The sequence below is a fragment of the Myiozetetes cayanensis genome, unplaced genomic scaffold (genome assembly GCF_022539395.1).
Source record: "Myiozetetes cayanensis isolate MyiCay16 unplaced genomic scaffold, myiCay2020 scf1, whole genome shotgun sequence".
Classification (NCBI taxonomy): domain Eukaryota; kingdom Metazoa; phylum Chordata; class Aves; order Passeriformes; family Tyrannidae; genus Myiozetetes; species Myiozetetes cayanensis.
In genome coordinates this window covers 87812551-87835149 of record NW_026086604.1, presented here as the reverse complement: position 1 = coordinate 87835149, position 22599 = coordinate 87812551, and the positions used below count along the sequence as shown (strand labels likewise).

Sequence of the window (22599 nt, the reverse complement as noted above, 5' to 3'; positions counted from 1 at the left end):
GTTAGGGGACTGTTGCAGCTCCTGGAGTGGCAGGAGCTTCTCTAGGTTTTTGCACCAGCCCTTTCCAGTGTCTTCCTTCCTATTGCCTCTCCTCTCTCCTTCTTCATCTACTCAGCTACCTTCCTGCTTTTTTCTGCTGGACCCCTGCTGCTGCTTGCTCATCTGGAGAGAAACACCCCCATGGCTGCCTTGGTTTCCTTGGGGAGCCCCCAGGAGGGAAGTAGGACTATGTGCTTCAAATGTTGTATCTTCTGCAAGTTCAAAAGAAAGTGACAGAACAGAGTAGTTCAACTAGCTGTGAGGATTTCTGAGGTCATTCCTATTGAAGGAAGAAAGTGATTCTATATGGATTTGCATATGGGTACACAGGTACACACACCAGAATTAATTTTAAATTTTATGCAAGATAGGAACGGAAAAACATTTTCTGAAAATGCAGAGGGGTTGTAGTAGTACCATCGGCTAACGTGATTTGTGTTGCAAACAGATCTCTCTACCCAGTATGGGAGTGTGCAAAATACACAGTTCTACTGATACGCAGCTTATATCAAACATCAGTTTAACTGTAGGGAACCATGTGCTGGCTTCTGGTGCCGTACGTAGTTTCTAAGGTGGTTTCTGTGCCAAACCACATAGCTAACGTGTCTGCAGAAGAACAAACTGCTGAATGTCAACTATTTAAATGAGAGGTAGTGAGTTTTGATTTAGGCCATTTGTTTTGACTATGATTTTTTATATACTCCGAGGGAAAGGTCTTTTGTCAGTATGGCTGAAAGGACTGATTTGCAGCAGAGTAACTAAACTTGCTACTCTTTGTTTGTTGACTTGGGAACATTTGTAAAAGCAGCTGAATATCTCTGCTTATTTTTTCAGTGTTATAATGCTGGGAAAATATGAACGAGGTACTCCTCATCCATGAATTAGATGATCCTTTTTTTTGCATTTGCAAACCATGTGAAACTGCATTAGGATGAAAACTGTGATCTGATTGTAGCTAATAATACATAATATCATTGCAAATAATACCATTGCAAATAATATCATTGCCACGTGTTTTTCAAGCTGTGAACAGGACTGAGTACCAAAGATGATTTCCCTTCTGATTCTGCGTAGGATCCAAAGGCAGCAATGCAACAATGGTCAAAATATGAAAATAAAAATTTGCCTTTCTGCCTGCCTGCCTGCCTGCCTTCTTGTGTCTGTATTAATGATGCAGATTATCACCATTTGGAATGTAATTTTGTGTATTAGCTTATTTAAAAAAAAAAGTGTTTGAAAAAGGTACTATAATCAGATATAAGTATTTTAAATCATCCACTTGATAAGCATGCTCTTCCACCACTCGTGTGTTTTCTGAAACTCTCAGATTGTCCCTTGAATGTTGACAGTTCCTCTTCATTGTCAGAAATTTATTTTTCTGCTGACTAATGTAGCTTAGTCCACCAAAACCTTATTTTTCCTTTTTCTCTCCCTCATCCTGACAGAGACCAATAGGTAGCAACTGCTAACTAATGAATCCCTTCTGGTGCCAGTGAAGGTTTTGATTATATGCCTGCCCAGACTCCAAATAGAGCCCTTTTTGATTTTCTTGTGAATAGGAGGAGGAGAAAATACTGTACTGGGGCCTCATGTCTTGAGCTGAACAGATAGAGGACTAGTCTTACTTCATTCAGCGACGGAAACTTGTTTTTTTAATTAGTTGGAGGTTTTTATGGAAAAACAATCAGAGCAGATGGGGGGAAAAAAAGCTGACATTGCAGGTTTCAGAATTGATGAAGCCTGTGCTAGTTACAGCTGCTCTACCTTCCCTGTGCTGTGAGTCCAGGAGTTCTGTTCGTTTTTAGGCTGTGCAGCACAGGGATGGTACAGGGACAAAGAAACTTGGACTGCTGGTAGCTGAGGAGCTATAGTCAGCTGTAAAAAAGAAGAGCTGCAAATGCCAGCCATTTCAATATTGAAACTTAAATTCTTACTGTAGCTTCTTACTATATCCCTGCATTTATATGGAAAAAACTGTAAGTACTACTACCATGTACTGTTTCTGCTTGCCACTGACTTCTGGGCTAACCTCCAATTCACGAGGACTTAATTTTTTTTAAAATGAAGGCTGAGGTTTGCAAACAAATCACATGACTTTCTGACAAAAAATAATTACTGAGAGGTAGGTGACAAGCCATTAGATCATGGTTACAATTTGACTTTCCAGCATAAGCTGCTAGAGAAATCTTCGTTCAAATGGTGGCACCAATGACAGCGCAGACGATTTTTTTCTGTTTGCTCAACTGCTTCTTGAGGGGTGGTTAGGCATCTACTTCTTCAGAGAAGATCAGTTGTTCCTAAATAACCTTCTTAATATAAATGCAGACTGGTGCCAAAGTTGTTGAGGTTTTGGCTTGGGGTATGCACTTTATGAGCTTTGGTAGGAGATGCATTGTTCACCTTCAGCTCTGGACTTGGGCTGGCCAGGAGTGAGCCCCCCGCCCCATGCCATGCTGTGCCAGGTTGGAGAAATCCCACGCTGTGTCACTTATGACATGGTTGGCACCACTCTCTCTCTTTCTGAAGCACAGCCAAGCAAGGAGACTGGGGTGAAGGCTGTGCGGAGCCCTCAGAAAGAATGACGTGTATTTAAAATATTTTTCTTCTTCATTTTATCTAAGAAGTCAGGAAATCAGTGCCCAGAAACTGCCTGACTGAGAACTGTAGCACTGTGTACCAGATTTCTTGATGCCTGTGGAAGGCATGTGGAAAGGGGTGTGTATTCTTTCATGGGATGAGATGTATCCAACTCTGTTGCTTATCGGTATGGACGAATATATTGCACTTTCTTGCTGAAACAAGCTGACTGTACTTCCCTGTTCTTATGTAATTAATGAAGTCTTTGCTGTCTGTTGTGGTGTGATTTTCAAAGATGTGCGAAACAGCAAAACACACTGATAGTGACAAGTGGTAACAATTCATCCTTTCTTCGAGTCTTGTCAAAAAGTGGAGAGGATTAGACCATAACCCCAGACTAGAGGAGAAGAGGGTCTGTTCCCAGAGAAGCCTCCCGCAGGACCTGCAGTCAGAGCATGCCTTTTCATGAGATAGTCAGTGCTGGGAAGGGAGGTTTTTCCTCACACACTGCCCTCTGCTCTGCCTGACGCTGCTTTAGAGAATGGCTCAAAGGGAAGGTGCCTTTTGAGAAGGGAGTGGAGGGAAGAGAGCAGAAAACCGGTGTTTTGATCTGCCTGTTTCTCATTCTGGTTGCGTAAACACACCAGAGTATTTCTCTAAATTAAATTAAGCAAAGCTTTCATGTTCTCTCCCTGCTTCCAGAAAGCTAATGTGGGTGCTTGCAGATTTGAGCTACAGAGGAGACAAAGATCTGTAGTGTGCACAGACTCGAGTGCTGAGCAGTATCATGCTGAAAGAACTGCACAAGCTCTAATAGCATATAAAAGCTTTCTGGGCATCAAGCAAAAATCTGTTTAAATCCCTGACAGGGATGAGAGCACAGCACGTATTATCAGCATATGCACAGAGACAGAGAGGCTCTCAGAACATTTGCATTTTGGATTTGCTATAATTAGAAGGTTTCAACCTTTCCAAAAAGGTTGAAATGGTGGAAGGAGTAAGTTTAAAACCTCAGCTTTTTTCCCATCCCCATACAAATATTTAGGACTCTTCTCTTTTCTCTGCATGTGTGCCTGAGTTACACGGATGCCAATGGCAATTTTTCTTGAATGTAAGGGATGTAAAAACCCACAGGCTTCTCTTTCATATTAATAATCATAATCCAATCCTCAGATGTTGGCTATCCATGTATTCCCCACCCCACACACTGAAGGACGGACCCCCAACCATGCACGGCAGTGAAGACACAGCAAAAAGATTGGGCTGCAATTCCTCGTGAAAGTGGATCCTTTTCGTAGTGAGCACATGTGTAGAGTTGAGTATCTTGAGATACAGACATACCTGTGCCTGGACAAACCTCAGATAAAATGTGGCAGGCGTCTGTGAGGCAGAATGATGCAAGCTGAACTGGAGCAGAAAGGATGCTTGTGGGTCAGTGGTGAGCAAGTCAGATAATGGTGTAGTACATATGGGTTCTCTGAGGGGAAAATGGCTATTTTGGGAAGGTTTGACTGTAGGGAAGCTGTGTCTCACTAAGATTTCCCTTATTTTGATAACTAAAATCTCTCTGCAAAGACTCTGTTTAACTTAAGGACAGTTATATTAGTGATCTGTATCAATTGGCACAGCTGGAGCTAGCAGGGGAATATAGAGCAGGTGGATGAATGCTTTCTCCAATATCAAACAGATTCAGCAGAGAATTATTCAGGAGCAGGGAAGGAAGTGCTATTAGGTTGAAGATGTCAGCTCAGTCACCAATAGCCATCTGTAAAGATGAGGGAGAAAAGTAAGAAAAGACCATGGCCACTGGATAGAGGATTCTTAAATTGCCTAATTTAAGAGGAAAATGAGTATGTTGCTATTTATCTGTTTAAGTAGAAGGTAAGTAGGAACAAGTTGAAGAAAGGTTTTTCCTCCTTCTTGTCTGTTAACTAGATGTGACTGCCACTTCAGTGATGACAGCCCTCCCTCCAGTTTCAGCTACTCAAATAGCAGCAGACAAAGACTGGGAATAGGCAGTGTGGATAAGCTGGTTATTGAATGTTTGGACTGTGACCCCCTTCTTCTTCCAGTCAGACTGTTGAATATTCATGTAAGTGGGCTCAGATAGATCAATGCCATCTGTCTGTATTTATATGACTTAATCCAAACAGCTCTAAAAGATGTAAAATTTTATCCCCACAACAGCTCTTTAAAGCAAAAGGGGTTTTTTACCTGTCTGAAGGGAAGAGGAATGAAAAGACAATGTGATTTAGCAAGTAGTCAGATTTATTCATCTGGACTCCATCAGGGAGGATCCAAATTCAGCTCTTTTAAGTGCCAGGCCCAGCTACAGCCAATGGCCCTCAAGGCAGAGATCAAATTTGGTGCTCTGAAGTGTTCCATAATTCACCTAATGTTGCTCGTTAAACATAAAAAAAATCTTTGTATGCAATTAGAAAGGAAACTGGAGATTCCACCACTGTAAATGTGTATGGGTACAGAATGAAAGTATTTGAGGATGAGAAATCAATAATAAACCCATTATTTAGCCTGCACTGCATTCAGTTGCACACCTTGATGACCAGATAAAAGAGGACCATCATACAAGCTTCAGTAAACAATGTGCCCATATGGACAATTCCATGAGGGAACAGATTGTCACAGCTACATTTGACCTGTTTTAGAGCAATCGTGACTCTCTCCCTTGGCACGATGGATGTGCTGCTGACATTTCAGCAGAGCTGCTTCAAAAAAACTGAGTGCCATTGTCAGAATAGCGTGGCATTTTATGAGTGAGAAGCAATTCCTACTTTTTAAATCAAGCAGCAAGCCCAGCACCTCTCCTTCTCTCCTCAGAGCCCCTTGAAACAGTCTGAGTGGGAGAGATGAAAGGACAAGACTAGTTGAGAACACAAAGCCAGACTTTTTAGTATACCTACATTAAGTTACTGAATACGTTTATGTCACTCATACGCTTCAGGGATTTGAATCTGAAGCTCAGATTCAGCTGACAGAAGCCCACACATAGGCAGGTTATCACAGAAGAGACGTCTATGAGATGGTTCAATGGGGATGGTTGGTTTCATACCTGCTCCCAGAAGGTAGCTTACTTTCTTATCTGTCCAGGCCCTCGCCTTCGAGCTATTTTTAGTCATGAGTGCATATTGAAAACAAAAAGGAATACATTTTCACTGTGGTGCTCAAGAAACTCTTAACAGGCATTTTGGAAGCACTCCAGAATGGGTCTTTGTGCCTTTAACACCATATTGAAATGTTTTTTTCTTTCAAGGATCTTTCTCCTTGGCTTAGTTTTTAAGAATAGCCTCAAGGCTTTCAGTTTACTCAGTATATTTTTGTTGATGATTTTTTTTTTCCCCCCAACTGTTTTTCAGGCATTGGAAAAAATGTCATCTGTGACCGAACGGCGACTCCGCTGGATGCCTTCAGGATGATGACTGCCGCTCATTACTACCCAAAGCTCATGAGCATCATGGGGAACGTTTTACGCTTCCTGCCTGCTTTCGTGAAGATGAAACAGCTGATCCAGGAGGGTTACGTGGGGGAGCTGCTGGTGTGCGAGGTGCAGGTTCACAGTGGAAGCCTGCTAGGCAAGAAGTACAACTGGAGCTGTGATGACCTGATGGGAGGCGGTGGCTTGCACTCGGTTGGCACCTACATCATCGACCTCCTGACCTTCCTCACCAGCCAGAAGGCCGTGAAAGTGCACGGGCTGCTCAAGACCTTCGTGAAGCAGACGGACCACATCAAGGGGATACGGCAGATCACCAGCGATGACTTCTGTACGTTCCAGATGGTCCTGGAAGGAGGCGTGTGCTGCACGGTGACGCTCAACTTCAACATCCCGGGGGAGTTCAAACAAGACATCATCGTGGTGGGTTCGGCAGGACGGCTGACTGTAATAGGCACTGACCTCTACGGACAGAGCAACAGCTCTCCTCAGCGGGAGCTGCTGCTCAAGGACTCCACGCCAGTCAGCAACTCCCTACTTCCAGAGAAAGCCTTCAGTGACATCCCATCGCCCTACCTCCGGGGCACCATTAAGATGGTCCAAGCAGTCCGGCAAGCATTTGAGGACCAGGACGACAGGAGGACCTGGGACGGGAGGCCCCTTACGATGGCTGCCACTTTTGACGACTGCCTGTACGCCCTGTGTGTGGTGGACACCATTAAAAAGTCAAACCAGTTGGGGGAGTGGCAGAACATTTCAATCATGACTGAGGAGCCAGAACTGAGCCCGGCATACTTAATCAGCGAAGCCATGCGGAAGAGCAGGATGTCTCTGTACTGTTAGCTCCTCTTAGCTCCTAGGAAAGAATAGGAACCAGACAGCTCTCGAAGGAGATGGTAATTCAGCCCCTGTGAAGGGCTTGGGTATTTTAGAAACAACTGAAGAGAAGGAAGTACAGTGTTTGGATCAACTGCTGTTGGCAGCTAAATGCTGAAGTGATAATGGTCCTTCAAAATGCCCAAAAGAGATAGGAGACGTAAGAGCTGATATAACTTAACTGTTTTAATAACAGTATTAACTGGGTGATTGGAAAGATATATCACGGACTCATCTCCTGCTTGCAGGTGCTTTAGATTATCCAATTGTGTTTACTGTGAAAGGTTGGGAAGATCCTTTTAGATTTTCCTTACCTACCAGAGGACTGTGAAGGTACTGTCATGTCGTTAAATTTTCTGTAGTGTCTGACATGAATGGTTCCTACCATGACAGCTGACACCACCACGCTGTAGTGCTACACCTCTAACCAACACACAGAGTAACAGGACTTGGTGTGAAAGTGTTGCGTGACAGGGAAAATCTTGGCAGCTTGCTTTTCATACAGCCTGTTAGGAGCTTCTCTGTGTTGGTTTAGCTAGTTGGTTTTTGTTTGGTTTGTTGTTTTTTTTTTTTTTTTAAAGCACAATTAAGTAGGAAAATGTGTGGCTTTTAAAACAAAGCAGTCCTCAACCACAGTGCATATGCCCCAGTATTTGGGAAGGGAGGGTCTTCTGGGAGCTCCCCATAAGCTTCAGTGTTACGTATTTGCTGACTGAATGGGTTGTGGAAAACCTTCCACGGATGACAAGTGGCACGACACAGTAGTGATAGTGGGTTTTATTACACAGCCAAACTCAGGCTAGTCTTATGAAGGTTTCCTGTGTCTGGGGCTGAGTTTTGAGTGAATTCATCATATATTTTGGTTCTAGGTGGAAAACAGTAGAAACACAACCCAAAACCATACAATGTTTAGGTGAGCGGTGTTCTTTTAAACCTTTGTGAACTCACACTTGAGAGATGCACACCAACAAGTAATTTCCCATCCCTCAACCCGGAAGCTCTCACTTCCACCAAGAGGTGATTGTGACTGAGAAACAAAGGGATGAGAAAATTTCCCGTCCATTTCCAAGGAAAAAAATTGACATAGGACTCCCACTCTCCTCATCTCCTTAAAGTGGCCAGCTACTGGTACTGTAGTAATCATTCCCTGTCATCAGTGCAGGGGTGGACAAACTCTTTGAAATGTTTGTCCTGTTCTTTTTAATATTTTAGTTTGCATTCTTGAAATAATATATTCTTTTGAGAATATCTTCTTGAGTGAATATAGTGAAAGGCACATAAACTATCCCAGTAAACAGGGATACTGTTTTTCTGCATAAAGCTGCTCCAGTGCTGATGTGTTTACAGTGCTAGGTCTTCAGACAGTAAAAAAAGTAGAACACAAGCATACAGCACTAAATTATATTAAACTTGAGAAAAACCTTTTCAGGATTTGTTTTGTTAACTTTGATGAGGGGAGAGAAGAGAGCATTTGGATGAACAGTAAATGAAAAGAGAAAATATGACCCCTCTTTCTCAAGGCCATCCCATTAGTGTGGCCCTTTTAGGTTAGAAAGAGAACTGTCAGAGTAATTTAGATTTTTTTTAAACCACTTACAGTTTTACTGTTTTTAGGAGCACTAAGGACTTCTATATAAATGTCTCCATCTGATTGCTCTGTGCTCTTGGCTGTCCTTTGCCCAGTTTTAGAGCTTCGTGGTTTTGAGCAGGAGGGCATCAATAGTGTGGTTTATCTCACCTGACTTCAACCAGTGGAAAGTCATTTGTCTTGTCCTGATCAGCAAGGACAGAGCAGTCAATACAGAGAGAGCTCTCCAAAGGCTCACTCAGTTCAGTCCTAAGATTAATATAGAAGGAGGTGTCCATTGGAAATGCCCATCCTCCTCCTTTGCAGAGGATTTTGGCTTCTGCATTTTTAGGTGACTCCCAGCCTGAAATTATTCATGTGTGTTTAATTTTTCAAGAGCATATGTGTGACCTTTCATTAAATAGTCCCCAAAGTGTAATAGTGTGACTGATGAAGGAATAATGTAATACTGCAAAACCACACCCTAAGGGACAATTGTTTCTATCCATGTTGTTCTGCCAGTTTCAGCAACTCTCTCTGGGCCTGGCTGTTTCTGCTAAGACCTCAGGCAAGCTTTCATTATTCCTTCTTGAAAGCAGTTCTTGACAAGTTTGGTTGTTTTTCCTAAAAGTGGATTTATTTGAGAATTTCTGAGGTAGTATCTGTGCCAACAGGAATTTCCTATTGTAATTGTCACGGTATACCATGCTGTCCAGTTCCTACCCTGAAAAGTACACAGATAGTGTACAAGAAGAGAGATTTTGACCAAGAAATCATCTATCTCTCTCCTGAAAAATGGAATTAGACCCAAGGGGATCAAGAGAGTTTTCACAAAGTAAAGCTAAAGCCATTTACTGAAAATAGTGGCCTAGTTCAAGTCATGAATGCAAATCTGGTAGATAATTAACCATGTACAGTTAAAGATCATCCAAAAGTGGAATCAAACATGGACCAAAATGTTTGTGGATCTTGCTTCTCAGTGGTTTGGCCATTGTTCTGGAATTGCTGTTCATGTCTTTGCGCTTCATTTTGGTTTACAAATGTTGACGATTTTCCCTATCTGTGTTTTCTTCTTTTCTCTGTCTTTCTGAGTTTTGTGATGCCAGTTGAGTTGAAAGCAGCCCCTGCAGTAAACAGTCCCCAGGCGAGACACAGTGCATAGGGATATAACTACTGAGCTCAACCTTTTTGTCCCTGATCCAAAGGTTTAGGTGACAGGCAGCATCCATCCTCTGTGCAGACTTAGTGATGCAGCTAGTGCTCCTCAGCAGAAAGAAAATCTAATGTTTTGGTTACACAGACATCTGATGCTGGTTTTAGTACTGGCTTGCAAGTGGGTTGAACCCTGTACAGCTCGTTGTGTGACTTCAGTGATGGCCCCAGAGAGACAGGCAGAACGAGCAGGGACAGGGTGGGACCTCCTCTTCTGATGGCAACAGAGATCTCATGCTATATTTAGGAATGGCAGCAGTAGCTGCATATATTCAGGATTTTACAGCAGTTGTTCCATTCTCTAGGAAGTGAAGGGGCTGTAGTGTCAAGTCTAAACATACTAAACTTCCACCTGGCTTGGAGGAGGAAAGAATTGGTTTATTTATTGAGTGTGTATTGTTATTCTGATAAATCATTCTTTTAAAGCCTGGGATCTTCCTTGGCAGCATCCAGCCCTCTGTTCTTTTGGTACAGTTGAAAGTTCATTGAATTTGCCCTAAGTAGCCTCTGGAGTTCATGCTGGGTTTAAGAATTTGGGCGGGAGATACGGAGATGTACTGGATTGAACTCAAAAGCGGTACCACCCCAGAAAACATGCACTTGGAATTGCACTTTTAAAGCTGTTCTTTAATGCTGTGCCACAAGTTTTGAGATGAGTGCTGCTAAATTGGTGCAGGCTGAAGAGCCAAACTGTGGCTACTGCTGGAATTTACAGTAGCCCCCAGACGAATTTTTTCGTACACTAGGTAAGAGATTGTTCACTCCTCTTTCCCAGGGCTGCTGGTGGAGAGGCTCTTTCCTTTGCCATCAACCTGTGCACATAGGATACCGAACATTATGGTCTGTTGCCAAAGACAAAAAGAGCCAAAGGGTAAGCCCGGGTGAAATGCTTTGTGGCTCTGCAGGGCTCTGTTCCAATGCTGTGACAGCCAGCTGAGAGACAGTGTCTTATTACCCATGGGAATTGCTTTGGGGTTCACATCAGGGCAACCCCACTCTGTGTAACAGCAGGGCACAACTGAAGTCCTTAAATGTGCCCAAAGGGAGAGTCGTGACTACAGCAGGGAGCAACAGTACCTGTCTGCAGGCTGGTACCTCTGTGACAACAGGGAGATTTTACTGGTCACATAGAGGGTGAGGGCTGTACTTCCTGAGGGTGACAGCAGCAGCCTTGCTCCACCTGTATGTTTGGGAGCCCAAGAAGGGACCCTGCCCTTGGGGAAGCAGCGTCCGTCCCATACTCCTAGATACATGCACGTCATCAGTGCTGGTCTCGGTGAAGCCCTGCGTGGAAGCATAAGAACTCTTCAGGAGTTAGGATATCCTATATCTGGTATCGTGCATGTGTTAAATTAGTAGTACTTTAGCTGTGTAGTTAGAAAATACCAAGTAGAGATGATACTTACCCATGCAGCCAATGCGGCAGAGAATCGGGGCATGCGTAGATGAGTTCAGGCTCAGGGTGGGCTGCCGTGGAGTTCATTTTTTGCTTTGGCTGAAAGCATGAGAAATTCCTGTCCAGCCAGCATCGGGCAATCAGAGGCACTACCCACTTTGTACTTAGTGTTCCCTTCTTTTCGACAGTTTTCAAAAAAAAGTGACTGTACAAGTGAACAACTGTCCTGGAAGTTCAGCCATTCAAAAAAGGAGGCTCTTCTGCTCTGTGTGGTCACAGCACAAGGACAATTCAATTTCTCTGTTACCTTGTTTGTTTCCGTGTCCATACAAATGTGGAAAAGACCCAGACAATTTAAAATGACTCATTGATCAAACAAACAAACAAACAGAAAAAAGGCATATTTGATTTAATAAGTAAAGGTAAAAATAGTAACTTGATGTTGTCTTTGCAGAGATTTAGAAATTAGTGATGACAGAATTTCTTGTTGCTGGGAATTTTTATATTTGACTTTTATCTATGGCCTTCACTATAAAATATCACACATTGTGAAGTCCAATCACTGTTAAGTTCTATATTTACAAGGGTTTAAAAGTACGCAGCAGAGTTTTGGCTTTATGCGGATACTCAACACTGGTGTGGTGTTCCAGTGGCCCAGTGATGTACTGTTAAGTATGTATGAAACTCAACACTGGACTTTTGACCTCTGCAGTGCTCTTTGGGTATCTAGAGCTAGTTGTGAATTGGCAGGATTATTCAGGACAGCAGTTTCTTTTTGTTGTTGTTGAAGTTGTTACTTGTGGGGAGCAAAGTTTGTAAATTTTAGAGATGAAGTATGACTGAATAATATTTGGCAGTCTTATCTGCTTTAAAATTTCCTCTCTCTTGAGCTACTGGATGAAGTCTGTCCAACAAAAATAATTTCCCCTTAACTACCCACTTCCATTTGCTCATGAAAAGAAGAAATTTTAAGTAAATGGGACTACACATAATGCTGCATTCATGAACCGATGTCAAAACCTCATGACTTAATGAGTGTATGAAGCCAGAGACCAGACAAGTAATGACTTTCTTGAAGCTGCCAGATTGAGGCCTTGGGTTTGGGAAATGAAGGGTATCAACATAGGTCAAACTGAAATAGCTTTTATTCAGCATTTTGAGTTAAACGAGTAAACAGAATGGCTATGGTCAATCTAAAACTGAAGACAACGCAAAACATGTTTGTATGAGGTTATTTACATTTTTGGGGGATTAAGTTCTATTTTTAAAGAATGATTTTTTGAAATTAAAGGTTTTAAAAATCTATCCTTTATTATGTTTTGGCATGTGTGAAATTAACTGGTTGGGGTTGGTTTTTTGTTTGGTTGTTTGGTTGGTTGGTTTTTTTGTTTGGTTTTTTTGGGGGGAGTTTTGTGTGTTTTTTTTGCTTGTTTGGGGTTTTTGTGTTTTTTTTTTTTAAATAGTTTTTTGTTGGGCTTTAATATAAGTTCATACTTAAAAAAATTCTATCTATTTGGTTTAAGGACATTCAGTGAATTCAGCTGCCCTTGGCAGGTTCAGCTCTGAACCTGTAGCCTCACAGTGTCTTATTCTAACATCTGAAAATGGCCATCTGAGTTTCATATGTGTCCTCTTGTGGCAGTGGGAAAACTGGTTCATTACATGGAGCTGGCTACAGATAATCAAGATACTTTTTGCAGCAGTGCCAGCCATCTCTTTAAAAGCACTTAACTCTATTGACTTGTTTACCATGTTTATTTATGACTTTCCAGCCATGTGCTGTCCATTATTTCCTTTCCTTTTTATACCAGCCTTCAGACTCACTTATCTCTCCTCTCTGTTTCCCATTCCATTGCAAACCTGGAGGCGAGTCTCCCTTGTTTCCCGCTGAGCTCATGCTCAGTCTGTGTTACACATGGCGTACAGGGTCGACTAACCTGCAACTTGAAGTAGCTTTCAACACAGGTCCAGTGCAGGATATGTGAACACCACAACTGCTCGAGTATGTGGCGTACTGAATGCCTGGCCAGGGCAGGAGTCCAAACTCCCTGCTACGCTGTGCTTCACAAGCAACACTCACTGTTCCTCTCCCACTGGTTTGCTCTTATTTGATTTTGATGATGAGAGTATGTTCAGTTTGTTGCTGTGTCGATATTAAGTATATATTTATTGTTTTTTTTCAGACATACATACATATATATAAATGCTATATATATATAATGTCAACGCATGGACATATGTACAGTAGATATTTTAAAGAGCTATTTATCAAGAAAAGTAAGTGTTATAAGTAAACAGAGTTTATATTTTATATATTATGTAGATAGCAAAAAAAAAAAAAAAAGTGGTTAAATTATAGTAGGACTTCTAGGGGTGGGGTTGGAGAAATGGGCAAGGACTGGTTCTAGCATTTTAAATAGCCAAACTACTTTGTACGGAAGCTGCCTGCTGTGCCTCTCGGCTGCAATATCCGTTTGTTTCTTCTTTTGGAAGATGATGTGCATTGTTACTTTTACATTGCTTGGGGAATGTAGTTAGTTTATTCTCAGCCAACTGGTATGTGCTGCTTAAAACATGGTTTCCTGCTGTTCTGCGTATTTGCATTGATGGAATAAAAGGATCTTAACTGGCAAATAAAGACGTAAAAGGATGTGATCTCAGCTGTCTGTAGTTTTTTTCCCCACACTTGTATTTTGGAGGAGTGTAATAAGCATCACCTTTGCCTGGTTTCTAGCCTGCCTGTTAAGTTCAACATATCAGAGTGAAATACATGGGCTTTGTGCTTGGGAGTGGGGATTGTGATGGAGGGAGAGGAAGAAGAAGGTTTTATGCCATTGAAGGTTTTATGTTATTGCAGGGACTGAACTGACACCTGTTGGAGGGATGTGTCCTGAGGAATCAGCTGTTTTTGTTGTCAGAGGATGCAAGTATGTCCAGTGGCATAACAAAACAGGGGCATTGGACATCCCCACTGAGCACAACCTGGAGATTCTTCCTCCTGAATTTCCTCTTTCTCCTGGATCCTTTCTCTCCTCCTTTTTCCAGCACAGCATGGAGATCCAATCCCTACCTCCCCACTGGTGTCCTGGAATGTTTTTGCCTTCCCTGTCCTGAGCTCCCTCCAGTGACTTCCCCGGGCCTACCCCCATCCTTGCTCCCATCTGCCAGGAGCTGTCAAGTCTTTCTGCTCTTTTCTCCCCTGTATGTCGGAGTATCAAAAGTCTAGTAAGGATCTGGTTACTCCAGCCCCTCTGATGCTGAAGAAAACCTCACTTGGGCATGAAGCAGAAGATAATATGAAGCAATTGTAAATTCTAGGCTCTGAGGAAAGATTGATTGCCTCTGTGATTGATGTGTAAAAAGGCTAGAGCATTTTCTCTGTTGCTTTTCCTGTTTTACAGCAGAGCACACAGAAAGATGTTGGATTCTACTCCCGTAAGTGCTTACTCATTTCCAAGCACTACGAAAGTACACAAATCTGAGGCACAAATCTGTGAAGGGAGGGGAAATAATCGTCACTTACAGTGCACACTCCCCTCAAATCACACAATCTTGTGAACTGTATATTTTTTCTTTATATAAAAATTTACAGCGTGGGTATAACATTTACTTCATCACAGAAATGTAACATGTTAACAACTTCTATTACTTCCATAGGAGCTATCATACTTTTAAGATGTACTGATGTTTATATACACATAAATTTTTTTTAATCAGTTTTAATACACATGATTTTCTTAGGCTCTAGAGGAGAAAAGTACAAGACAATGAAGCTTCAGCCTGCAGGTCCCCAGGAATTATAGTTTAATGTTTGTTTTATCCTGGTGAGTAAATGTAGTATAACCTTGCTCAGATTTCCGGATCACTGTCTTCAGCTAATCAATTAGGCACTGAATTAAAATAGGGTCAAATTTCATGGTATATCCTTTCCCATCAATTTCATTGTAAAACAAGGCCTACTTCCCTCTCAAAGGCTAAAACATAGAAATCTTTGGAAAACAGCACCTAGGGGAGCACTTACTGTGAGACAGTGTTGGAGATACCATGGGATTATTAGTACAGCATTTCAGTGCACAATATGTAACTGTATATAGGTAAGTGCAAATGCAAGAGCGAGTATAAACATTCCACGTTAATGAGGCTACAGAAATGCTAAGGTAAACATTTCCAAACCTGTGTCAGCACAGTTGAGACACTTAGGTGTAGATTCATGAACCTGAGTAAGAGTTTTGCTTTTAAAACAAACTGCAGAAATGTAGGTGAAGGGGTAAACTTTTTATATTTTCCCTAGTTTTTGAAGAAACCAGGCTTCCACAGTTTACCCTGGCTTGTCCTGCTGTTTTCTGGAGTCCTTATTGATTAGCAGCTATGTAGTAAAAACAATGGGTGGCTTGCAGCCATAAATATTAATCAACAAGAATGTTAAATGCATTGCATTGTTCTCTTCAGGATTGAAGAGTTTGCTGGGGCAGGGGTTATTAAAACATGCTGCTGTGCCAAAGAGAAGATGCACTTAATGCCTTTGCTGCTTACTCCTGGTGGGCGTTGGAAAGCCTCGGAGCTCTTTTGTGATGCCAATTGAAAGCTCATGTTTCAGATTTGACACATGTGAAACCCAGAACAAGAGGACAATTTGCCACATGTAATACACCAGCACAGCTCAAACGGGGGTGAGACAGCACAGCTCATCCTAGAGCAGCCTTTCCTGGGGCTGGAGGCTGGGGGAGAATGCCTGGTGGAGCCCCTCTGCACCCAGGTGCCTCTTGCTCAGTCTGCTCAGGCCCACGTGCCTGTGCTGGTCACTTCTGCAGTCATCATGTTCAGCATGGAAAGAAGAAATTTCCATCAGGTGTCCCCAGCAGGCAACCCTTGGAGTCACCAGGCCTGTCACCTGTCTCACAGCAGTATCCTAGTACAAGCTAACACTTGTGTCCTGCATATATTGCCTTTTCTAATCTACTTTGCACTTTGGGAGTGCTCTAGCTAGTGAATTTAGCACCGTGAACCTTGGTGTGCACCATCTCTTTACTTTAAAATGAATAATTGCAGGTCCACAAGCAGTTCCTGAGGGATGAGGCAGGGCTACTGACAAGCAGTTGCTGGCACTTCTTACTCTTGTCCTCAACTGCTTGTTCCTACCTTCCCTGAGTATGGGCACATGGGGAGCAAGTGTGCAGCCACCTGGTTAATGCGATCATGGATTTAGCTGAAAACTAACAATTTGAGGTTTTTACTAGGCTACTTTTCAGGCAGAGCAATTCCCTGATTTGAGTCATTGTCGACAGCAATTTATGCCAGATCACTCTAACAGCAGAATGTAAATAGAAGCCAGGTCTGCTGACTGCCAGAAATGTGCCTTTTTCATCAGATCAAAGGGTTGGTAAAGTAACTACAGGCTAGTAAACAGGACCAAAAGAAAAATGAATGAGCAGAGGAAAACAATTGCTGTCCTTACAAAAGGATATACACGTAAGCAGATGTTTCTTAAGGAACTGGAGACCTCCTCCAGACATGGAAGCAGTGTATATACAGATTCTAGAAAAGCCTTTCAGAATGTGCTCCAGTCTGTTTTAATAACTGCCTTTTGCAGTTAATCACATCTTACAGACTAAAGGCTTTTGCAGTGATTATCATATTCCATCCAGGCAATGACAACAGGCATTGTCACTTGTGCAAGTAAGTTTTACATGGTGTTTCAGCCAAACCTGGAAAAGCTGAGACCCACTTTTCAGACTTTGAGAAGGCAGAGACTGTTGGAAATGGAAATGGTGCTTGATGGACTTCTTTATTTTCTCAGTGCTAAATTGCTAGATTTTATATTTTAACATTCCTTTTCAGTGGTGCTAGTTATCATACCTTATGAAAGTTTCTGTCATGAAAAGAAGCCTTACATCTGGGGAGCTGTGACAAGCTCTCCATCTCAAGAAGGAAGGTAATCAGAAAGACAGTGAAAGTCAGAACTGGCATAAAAAGCAGATTAAGAAGAAACAAGAAAGTTCCCGGGCTTGGATGATCAACTTTCTATCCTGTTGAATTGTTAGAAACATCCCAAGCATGGTTTCTGGTTTAGATCAACTTGTATTTTTCTACTTCCTTTCTGTGGTACCGTTAGGAAGTTAGCACGCAGCAGACATGATTCCCACTAAGCAAACTGCTTGAAACCACCCTCTTTTGGGTGATTATGAAATCAGTAATAGAGCCATTGGCATTCTGTGGCAATAGACCCTGTGGCCAGATGGTGGGCCTGGGTGCTTCATCTGCTGCTGTGGATACAGCTCAGTGATGGGGACTGATCGGTAGAATGGAAGGATGTTGGTATTACAAAACTTGTGTGTTAAGAAATGAGTCTGTGTCACACTGCGAGGAAATGCAGGTATAAATTGTGCCAAGCTCTTTCAGCACAACATTTTTTGTTCAAATGGACTATTTTTCCACTCTTCTATGCCTTTTGCGTGCAGTTCCATGACAGCAGAAATACTTTCTGGGAGATGTCCTGCCCTTTTGGCTACATACCTTGCTAGCTGGGAATAATTCCTGTTGAGGCCTCCTGCAGAACCAGGGCCTCTGAGGAGAAGAGGGGACTAAGTCACTTGCTAAATTGACAAAACTCCCAGCTATCCATCCACATTTGGCAAACTTTTGTCCGTACTGCTTCACGTCAATGAAGTGTCTTATAAAGATTAACAAATCCACTCCAAATGAGCTGTCGTGATTATTCCCATTTTGCAGCTGGCAAGGTGGAGGAAGAGGTGAAGTCAATGAGAATCACTCTCTAATGAATTTCTCCTTTCTGAGTTTCCTACTTGGATTATTAGGTTTTCCCTCTCACAGTGTCTGAACCTATCACTCAAAATGTCACTCTCAGAGGGCCTTCCAAATGTCTAAGATGATAGAAATGTCTTATTCCAGACCAGGTTCAAGCTCAGGTCTTTATGGAATTTCAGTTTACTTGGAAATACTCTTATTTTTTTAATATATATGTATATATATTTATTTACTAGTAGCTTCTAACCTATTTTTAAGGCAGTTTTTGGTAGGATTTTCCTCCTTTTATGGATGAAGTAGCCAGAACTGTTTAGCTTTATACAAAGGATTTTTACATTCTTTACTGTGAGGGTGATGAGGCACTGGAACAGGTTGCCCAGAAGTCATGGATGTCCCATCCCTGGCAGTGTTCAAAGCCAGGTTGGATGGGGCTTTGAGCAACCTGGTTTAGTGGAAAGTATCCCTGCCCACAGCAGGGTGTTGAAACTAGATGATCTCTAAGGTCCCTTCCAACCCAAATCATTCTATGATTTTATAATTTGAAAACTGTAGTACTGGAAGAATTGAAATTACAATGATTATTTCTAACGGGATCTCTTTGGCATTGCAGAGAAGGTACATACCATTACCTTCACCTCTTCTTTTGAAAAACTAGAGATGAATGGTAAGCCATGCTGCCCAAGGCCATGCAGAGCAAGTCCATGACAGCCAGATACTACATCCTGCTGCTTTAATTTCTAGTTCCCTTTAAATAGTTCTTAAACCTAATACAGTTCTCATTCACTATAATTAATACAATTAGTCATATATAATTAATGCTTAATATGCTGTTGCGGTTTGTGAATACCAAATAAGCTGGAGTTGGCTGCACAGGCTGTGTTCAAATCCATCTCTTTAGAGCAGCAAATCCATCTCTTCTGCAGCACCAAAGCCAATGCCAACAGCTTTAGAGCTACATGAATACATTTTGTGCAATTCCACCTATGGAGGGGAAGGTGAGAGAGAGACACTGCGTTCTCCGTGCATTGATTTTAAAACCAAGCTGATAAAACTAGCACCAGATCCAATCAGAAATTGATGGGGTAAATTGTTCTGTGGTTTTTACAGCTTTGCATTATTCCGTACAACAACCGGAAAGCAGGACATTGACAGTACCTCTAACAACTGCAGGAATGCAGACCTAGGAGGCTGACAGAAAAATCATCATCAGGAGGGAGGTGGAGACTTCTTTGTCCTGTCACAAAGTAAGCATCAGTTCATCACTCCAGCTTAACAGCTTGTCTTCACATATTAAAACAAGCCTCCAAACCATGACTGATATAATTTAGAGTCATTAATTAGTTGCTGCTCGATCCTTTAAATGAATGCACTAGCAAAGCCCTCTCAGCTTCACCAAGATCAAAAGCCTGCTTGTGCACAAGGCTCCCCTCCCCCTTGGTAGACAGTCTTTCTAAAAGAAAGTGATTAAGTGACAAATTATTCTTTGGAGGTACAAGTGCTGTGTCTGCTGGGTTGCTGTGGTTTGATTTGATTCTTTCACCCTTAGGTTAGTGGTCCCAGTGGAGCCACTGGGTTAGGCTCTTGCTTTTGAGCCGAGGCAGCAGGTTGGAGATACAGAATTGTCTCTGTGGCCAAACATGCCAGCAGCTTGTTGAGTGCCATTCTCAGCTCAGGTTCTGGCTGAGGAGAGTAGAAATGGGGTGCAAAGCTTGATCTACTGCTGCAATCACAGAGTCATAGGATACTTTGGGTTGGAAGGGACCTGTACAACTCATCTAGACCAAGTCCTCTGCAATGATCAAGGACAGCTCCAGCTAGATCAGGTTACTCAGAGTCCTGTCCAACCTGACCTTGAATGCTTTCCAGGAGTGGGGCACCCACCACCTCTGTAATCAGGGATACTTTGTTGAGTGAGTAACACAGAATCTAACTACCATATCCAGCTTGTGACCTTGAATTGGCATCTAGGCACCTTTATAGCTCTGATACAAGGAAAAATATTGCACAGAGTGAAACCCATTCCTAATTCCTACTTGCTTTCTCACTTTGTGGCAGATAGCTGCATATTTTTGCCTTGTCTCTAACCATGCATAGTGATCACAATAACTATACCTCATCCATATACCAGAACTCTTGATTAGGGCTTCTCAAGGTGTATTATCTAATTTTCCCAAAGTCCCTAAACTGAACAATCTTTGCCTCATTGTCATCTGTCATTTCTCAATTAAAGAGTAACATACCTGTGATAATATTATTTGGGACTATTTATTATTTATTGTGTAATGCCCCAAAAGTGCCATGCTCAGTGACTGCACAGAGCATGTGTTTGATGCTATTTAAAAACTTGCAACCCTTTTTCAGACAAAAACGTCGATCTTATCCTTAACACAGCTACTAATCAGGGTGGTAGAAGACTAATTAGGGCAGGCACAGCTGATCTGAGGTTACGCAACAAATCAAAGTTATGACTGGAATCCAGAATATATCCTAAAAAAGTCACTAACATAATCTCAAAAACTCCCCTATATCTGTTACATATGGAGCAAGCAACTGCAATTGGTTATTTTCTTCATAATTTTCTTGCAGTTTCTGTGTATCTTTGCAGACAAAAGCATGTCACCTCTTAAGTACTCTCATTCTCTAGCAGGATGAGGAAACAGAGGGGTATGACATATTCGAACTCAGATTTCCAAGTTCAGCTGCTCCTTATGCTATTTTCAGCCCCATTTTCCTTGTTGTCATTTGGGGATGTGTGTTCATGATTACAAAGACAGTGTTTGCTTTGTTTGGAGACAGACCTGTCTGTTGTCCTACCATACTAAAATGAAGGGCTGAATTCCCCTTTGCTGCCAGACAGCTTTATAATCTTTTTACCCCAGAGTGTTATATTTTTTCCATCTGACTTCAACAAGGAATTAAATTGTGAACGTTAATAGTGACAACATTTGCATTCTTCTCTCGGGTGGAATGTAAACAGCAGAGTGATGCTGTTTTGGCCAGAAAACGGGGCCAAGTTTTTCTAGGTCTGCTGATTTTCATAACGAAAAGGTTATATGAATGTATAAATAAATTGTCCTTTCCATTAACACAGCCCTACTCTGCATCTGGAATTATTCATGCTTGTGGAGAAACAGGAGGTGATACCTTAGAAAAGCTGAAATGTCCGAACTTGTAACTCCTTCCCTAAACATCAGTGATTTCCTATTACAACAGGAACAAGGGATGGTGCATTACCAAGCTGAAAGTACAGACGGCTTCTGATACACTGTGAAGACATTATCAGACAAGTGTTTTTAAAAAAAAAAAAAAAAAAGGTACATCTTCTGCTAGTTCAGAGCAAATTAAACCCACATGAAAACTTCACTTACTTTTTGAATATTACATCATACGTTATAATGCCATGTAAAAAACCTCCATACTGCATAAAACTGGTATTCCATTGTTTTCTATTTTCCACTTCTTTTGATAAATTCACAAAATAAAGTGTGCTTCTGACAACCTATAATTCCACTGATAGATCAGTCATACAGGAGAGATGGAACTGACTTTTCAAGAGCAGCACATGGCTCCCATAAAATTAGTCCAGCTTTAGTAGCACATCATAGAGAACCAGGGACACAATGCAGTTTGTATTTTGTAATAAAAGACATCAGCACTGACTGCTTGGCTTCCTTCTCCTGTGACTTTGTATGTCGGTGAGGAATTCAGTAGTGCAATATAAAGATATCACTACAAAATGCAAATGCAGTAATACTCAAAGTAATGGATAAAAACAAGAGATGCAGTATGCTAGCAGGGTACTAATTAGTTTGGCTCTGCTATCTCAGATAATCCCAAACCAATTCCAAACCTGTTTCCCTTTTATCTTTTATGTGTGCTACCTTTTCTGATGTTATTGTAGTTTTAAAAAAATTCAGTATTTAGATTATCATTGGACAAATGCCTAGGAAAGTACTATTGATTAATGATGTATTAATCAATTTTATTATAAACACAGACCTCCACTTGGCTGATTGACACTAGCAGCTATTAATGATTAATTTCTGCTTTCATTTACAGTGGCAAGAAAGAGATTCTGTCAATAGGAATGAAGATACTTTATGTTCCCTAGACAAAGGAAAATAAGGTCATTATTTGGTTTATGAAAATATAAAATGTTTTAAATTAAATATTTAAGTAATGAGTCACTTGTGTGCTTTACAACACTGATTTACAGTATACAGAGTCACTTAGCTAGTTCAGTTGGATGCAGAAGGGCAGGTAAGAGATAAAAATGGTGTTAAAGTAATAAAGTCCAACCCTGTGTGTGGCTGCCTTTCTAAAAAATAGGTTAGTCATCTTTGTTTTACTGTGGATGTGTCACCACATAATAATCATTGTAGTCATTAACAGTTCATGCTCAACCTATGCCTTTAATTTCATTTGTGTTTTGAAAAATCTCATATTAAACTAATTCATTTCCCCTTGACCTAAATATTTATGTCCACAATATATATACACAACTGATCCCACTATAACCTATTATGTATAACCTATTATGGAGACTGTTTACAGGCACCAATAAGAAAATCTCAGTGTATAAGTAACATGATTAAGAAGCTTTCTATATACTGGATTTAGAAACTTTACTGTGCGGGGTGTATTAGTTTTATTGTTTTTCAGGACAGGTATTGTTTTTATGCTGTATTTTTATGCAGCTAAATATGTCAGACCATA

At 41.4% G+C, this 22599-nt stretch overlaps 1 protein-coding gene across 1 annotated transcript in view; it reads left to right on the top strand.

Annotated features, from left to right (window-relative positions):
* The window catches only part of GFOD1 (glucose-fructose oxidoreductase domain containing 1), a 71861-nt gene extending 58088 nt beyond the window's left edge, over positions 1–13773 (top strand). Inside the window, exon 2 of the mRNA XM_050313630.1 lies at positions 5991–13773. Within this exon, the coding sequence (XP_050169587.1) occupies positions 5991–6910 (920 nt within the window). The 3' untranslated portion in view covers positions 6911–13773. The remainder of the gene's footprint in view (positions 1–5990) is intronic.
* Positions 13774–22599: the final 8826 nt, after the last annotated feature.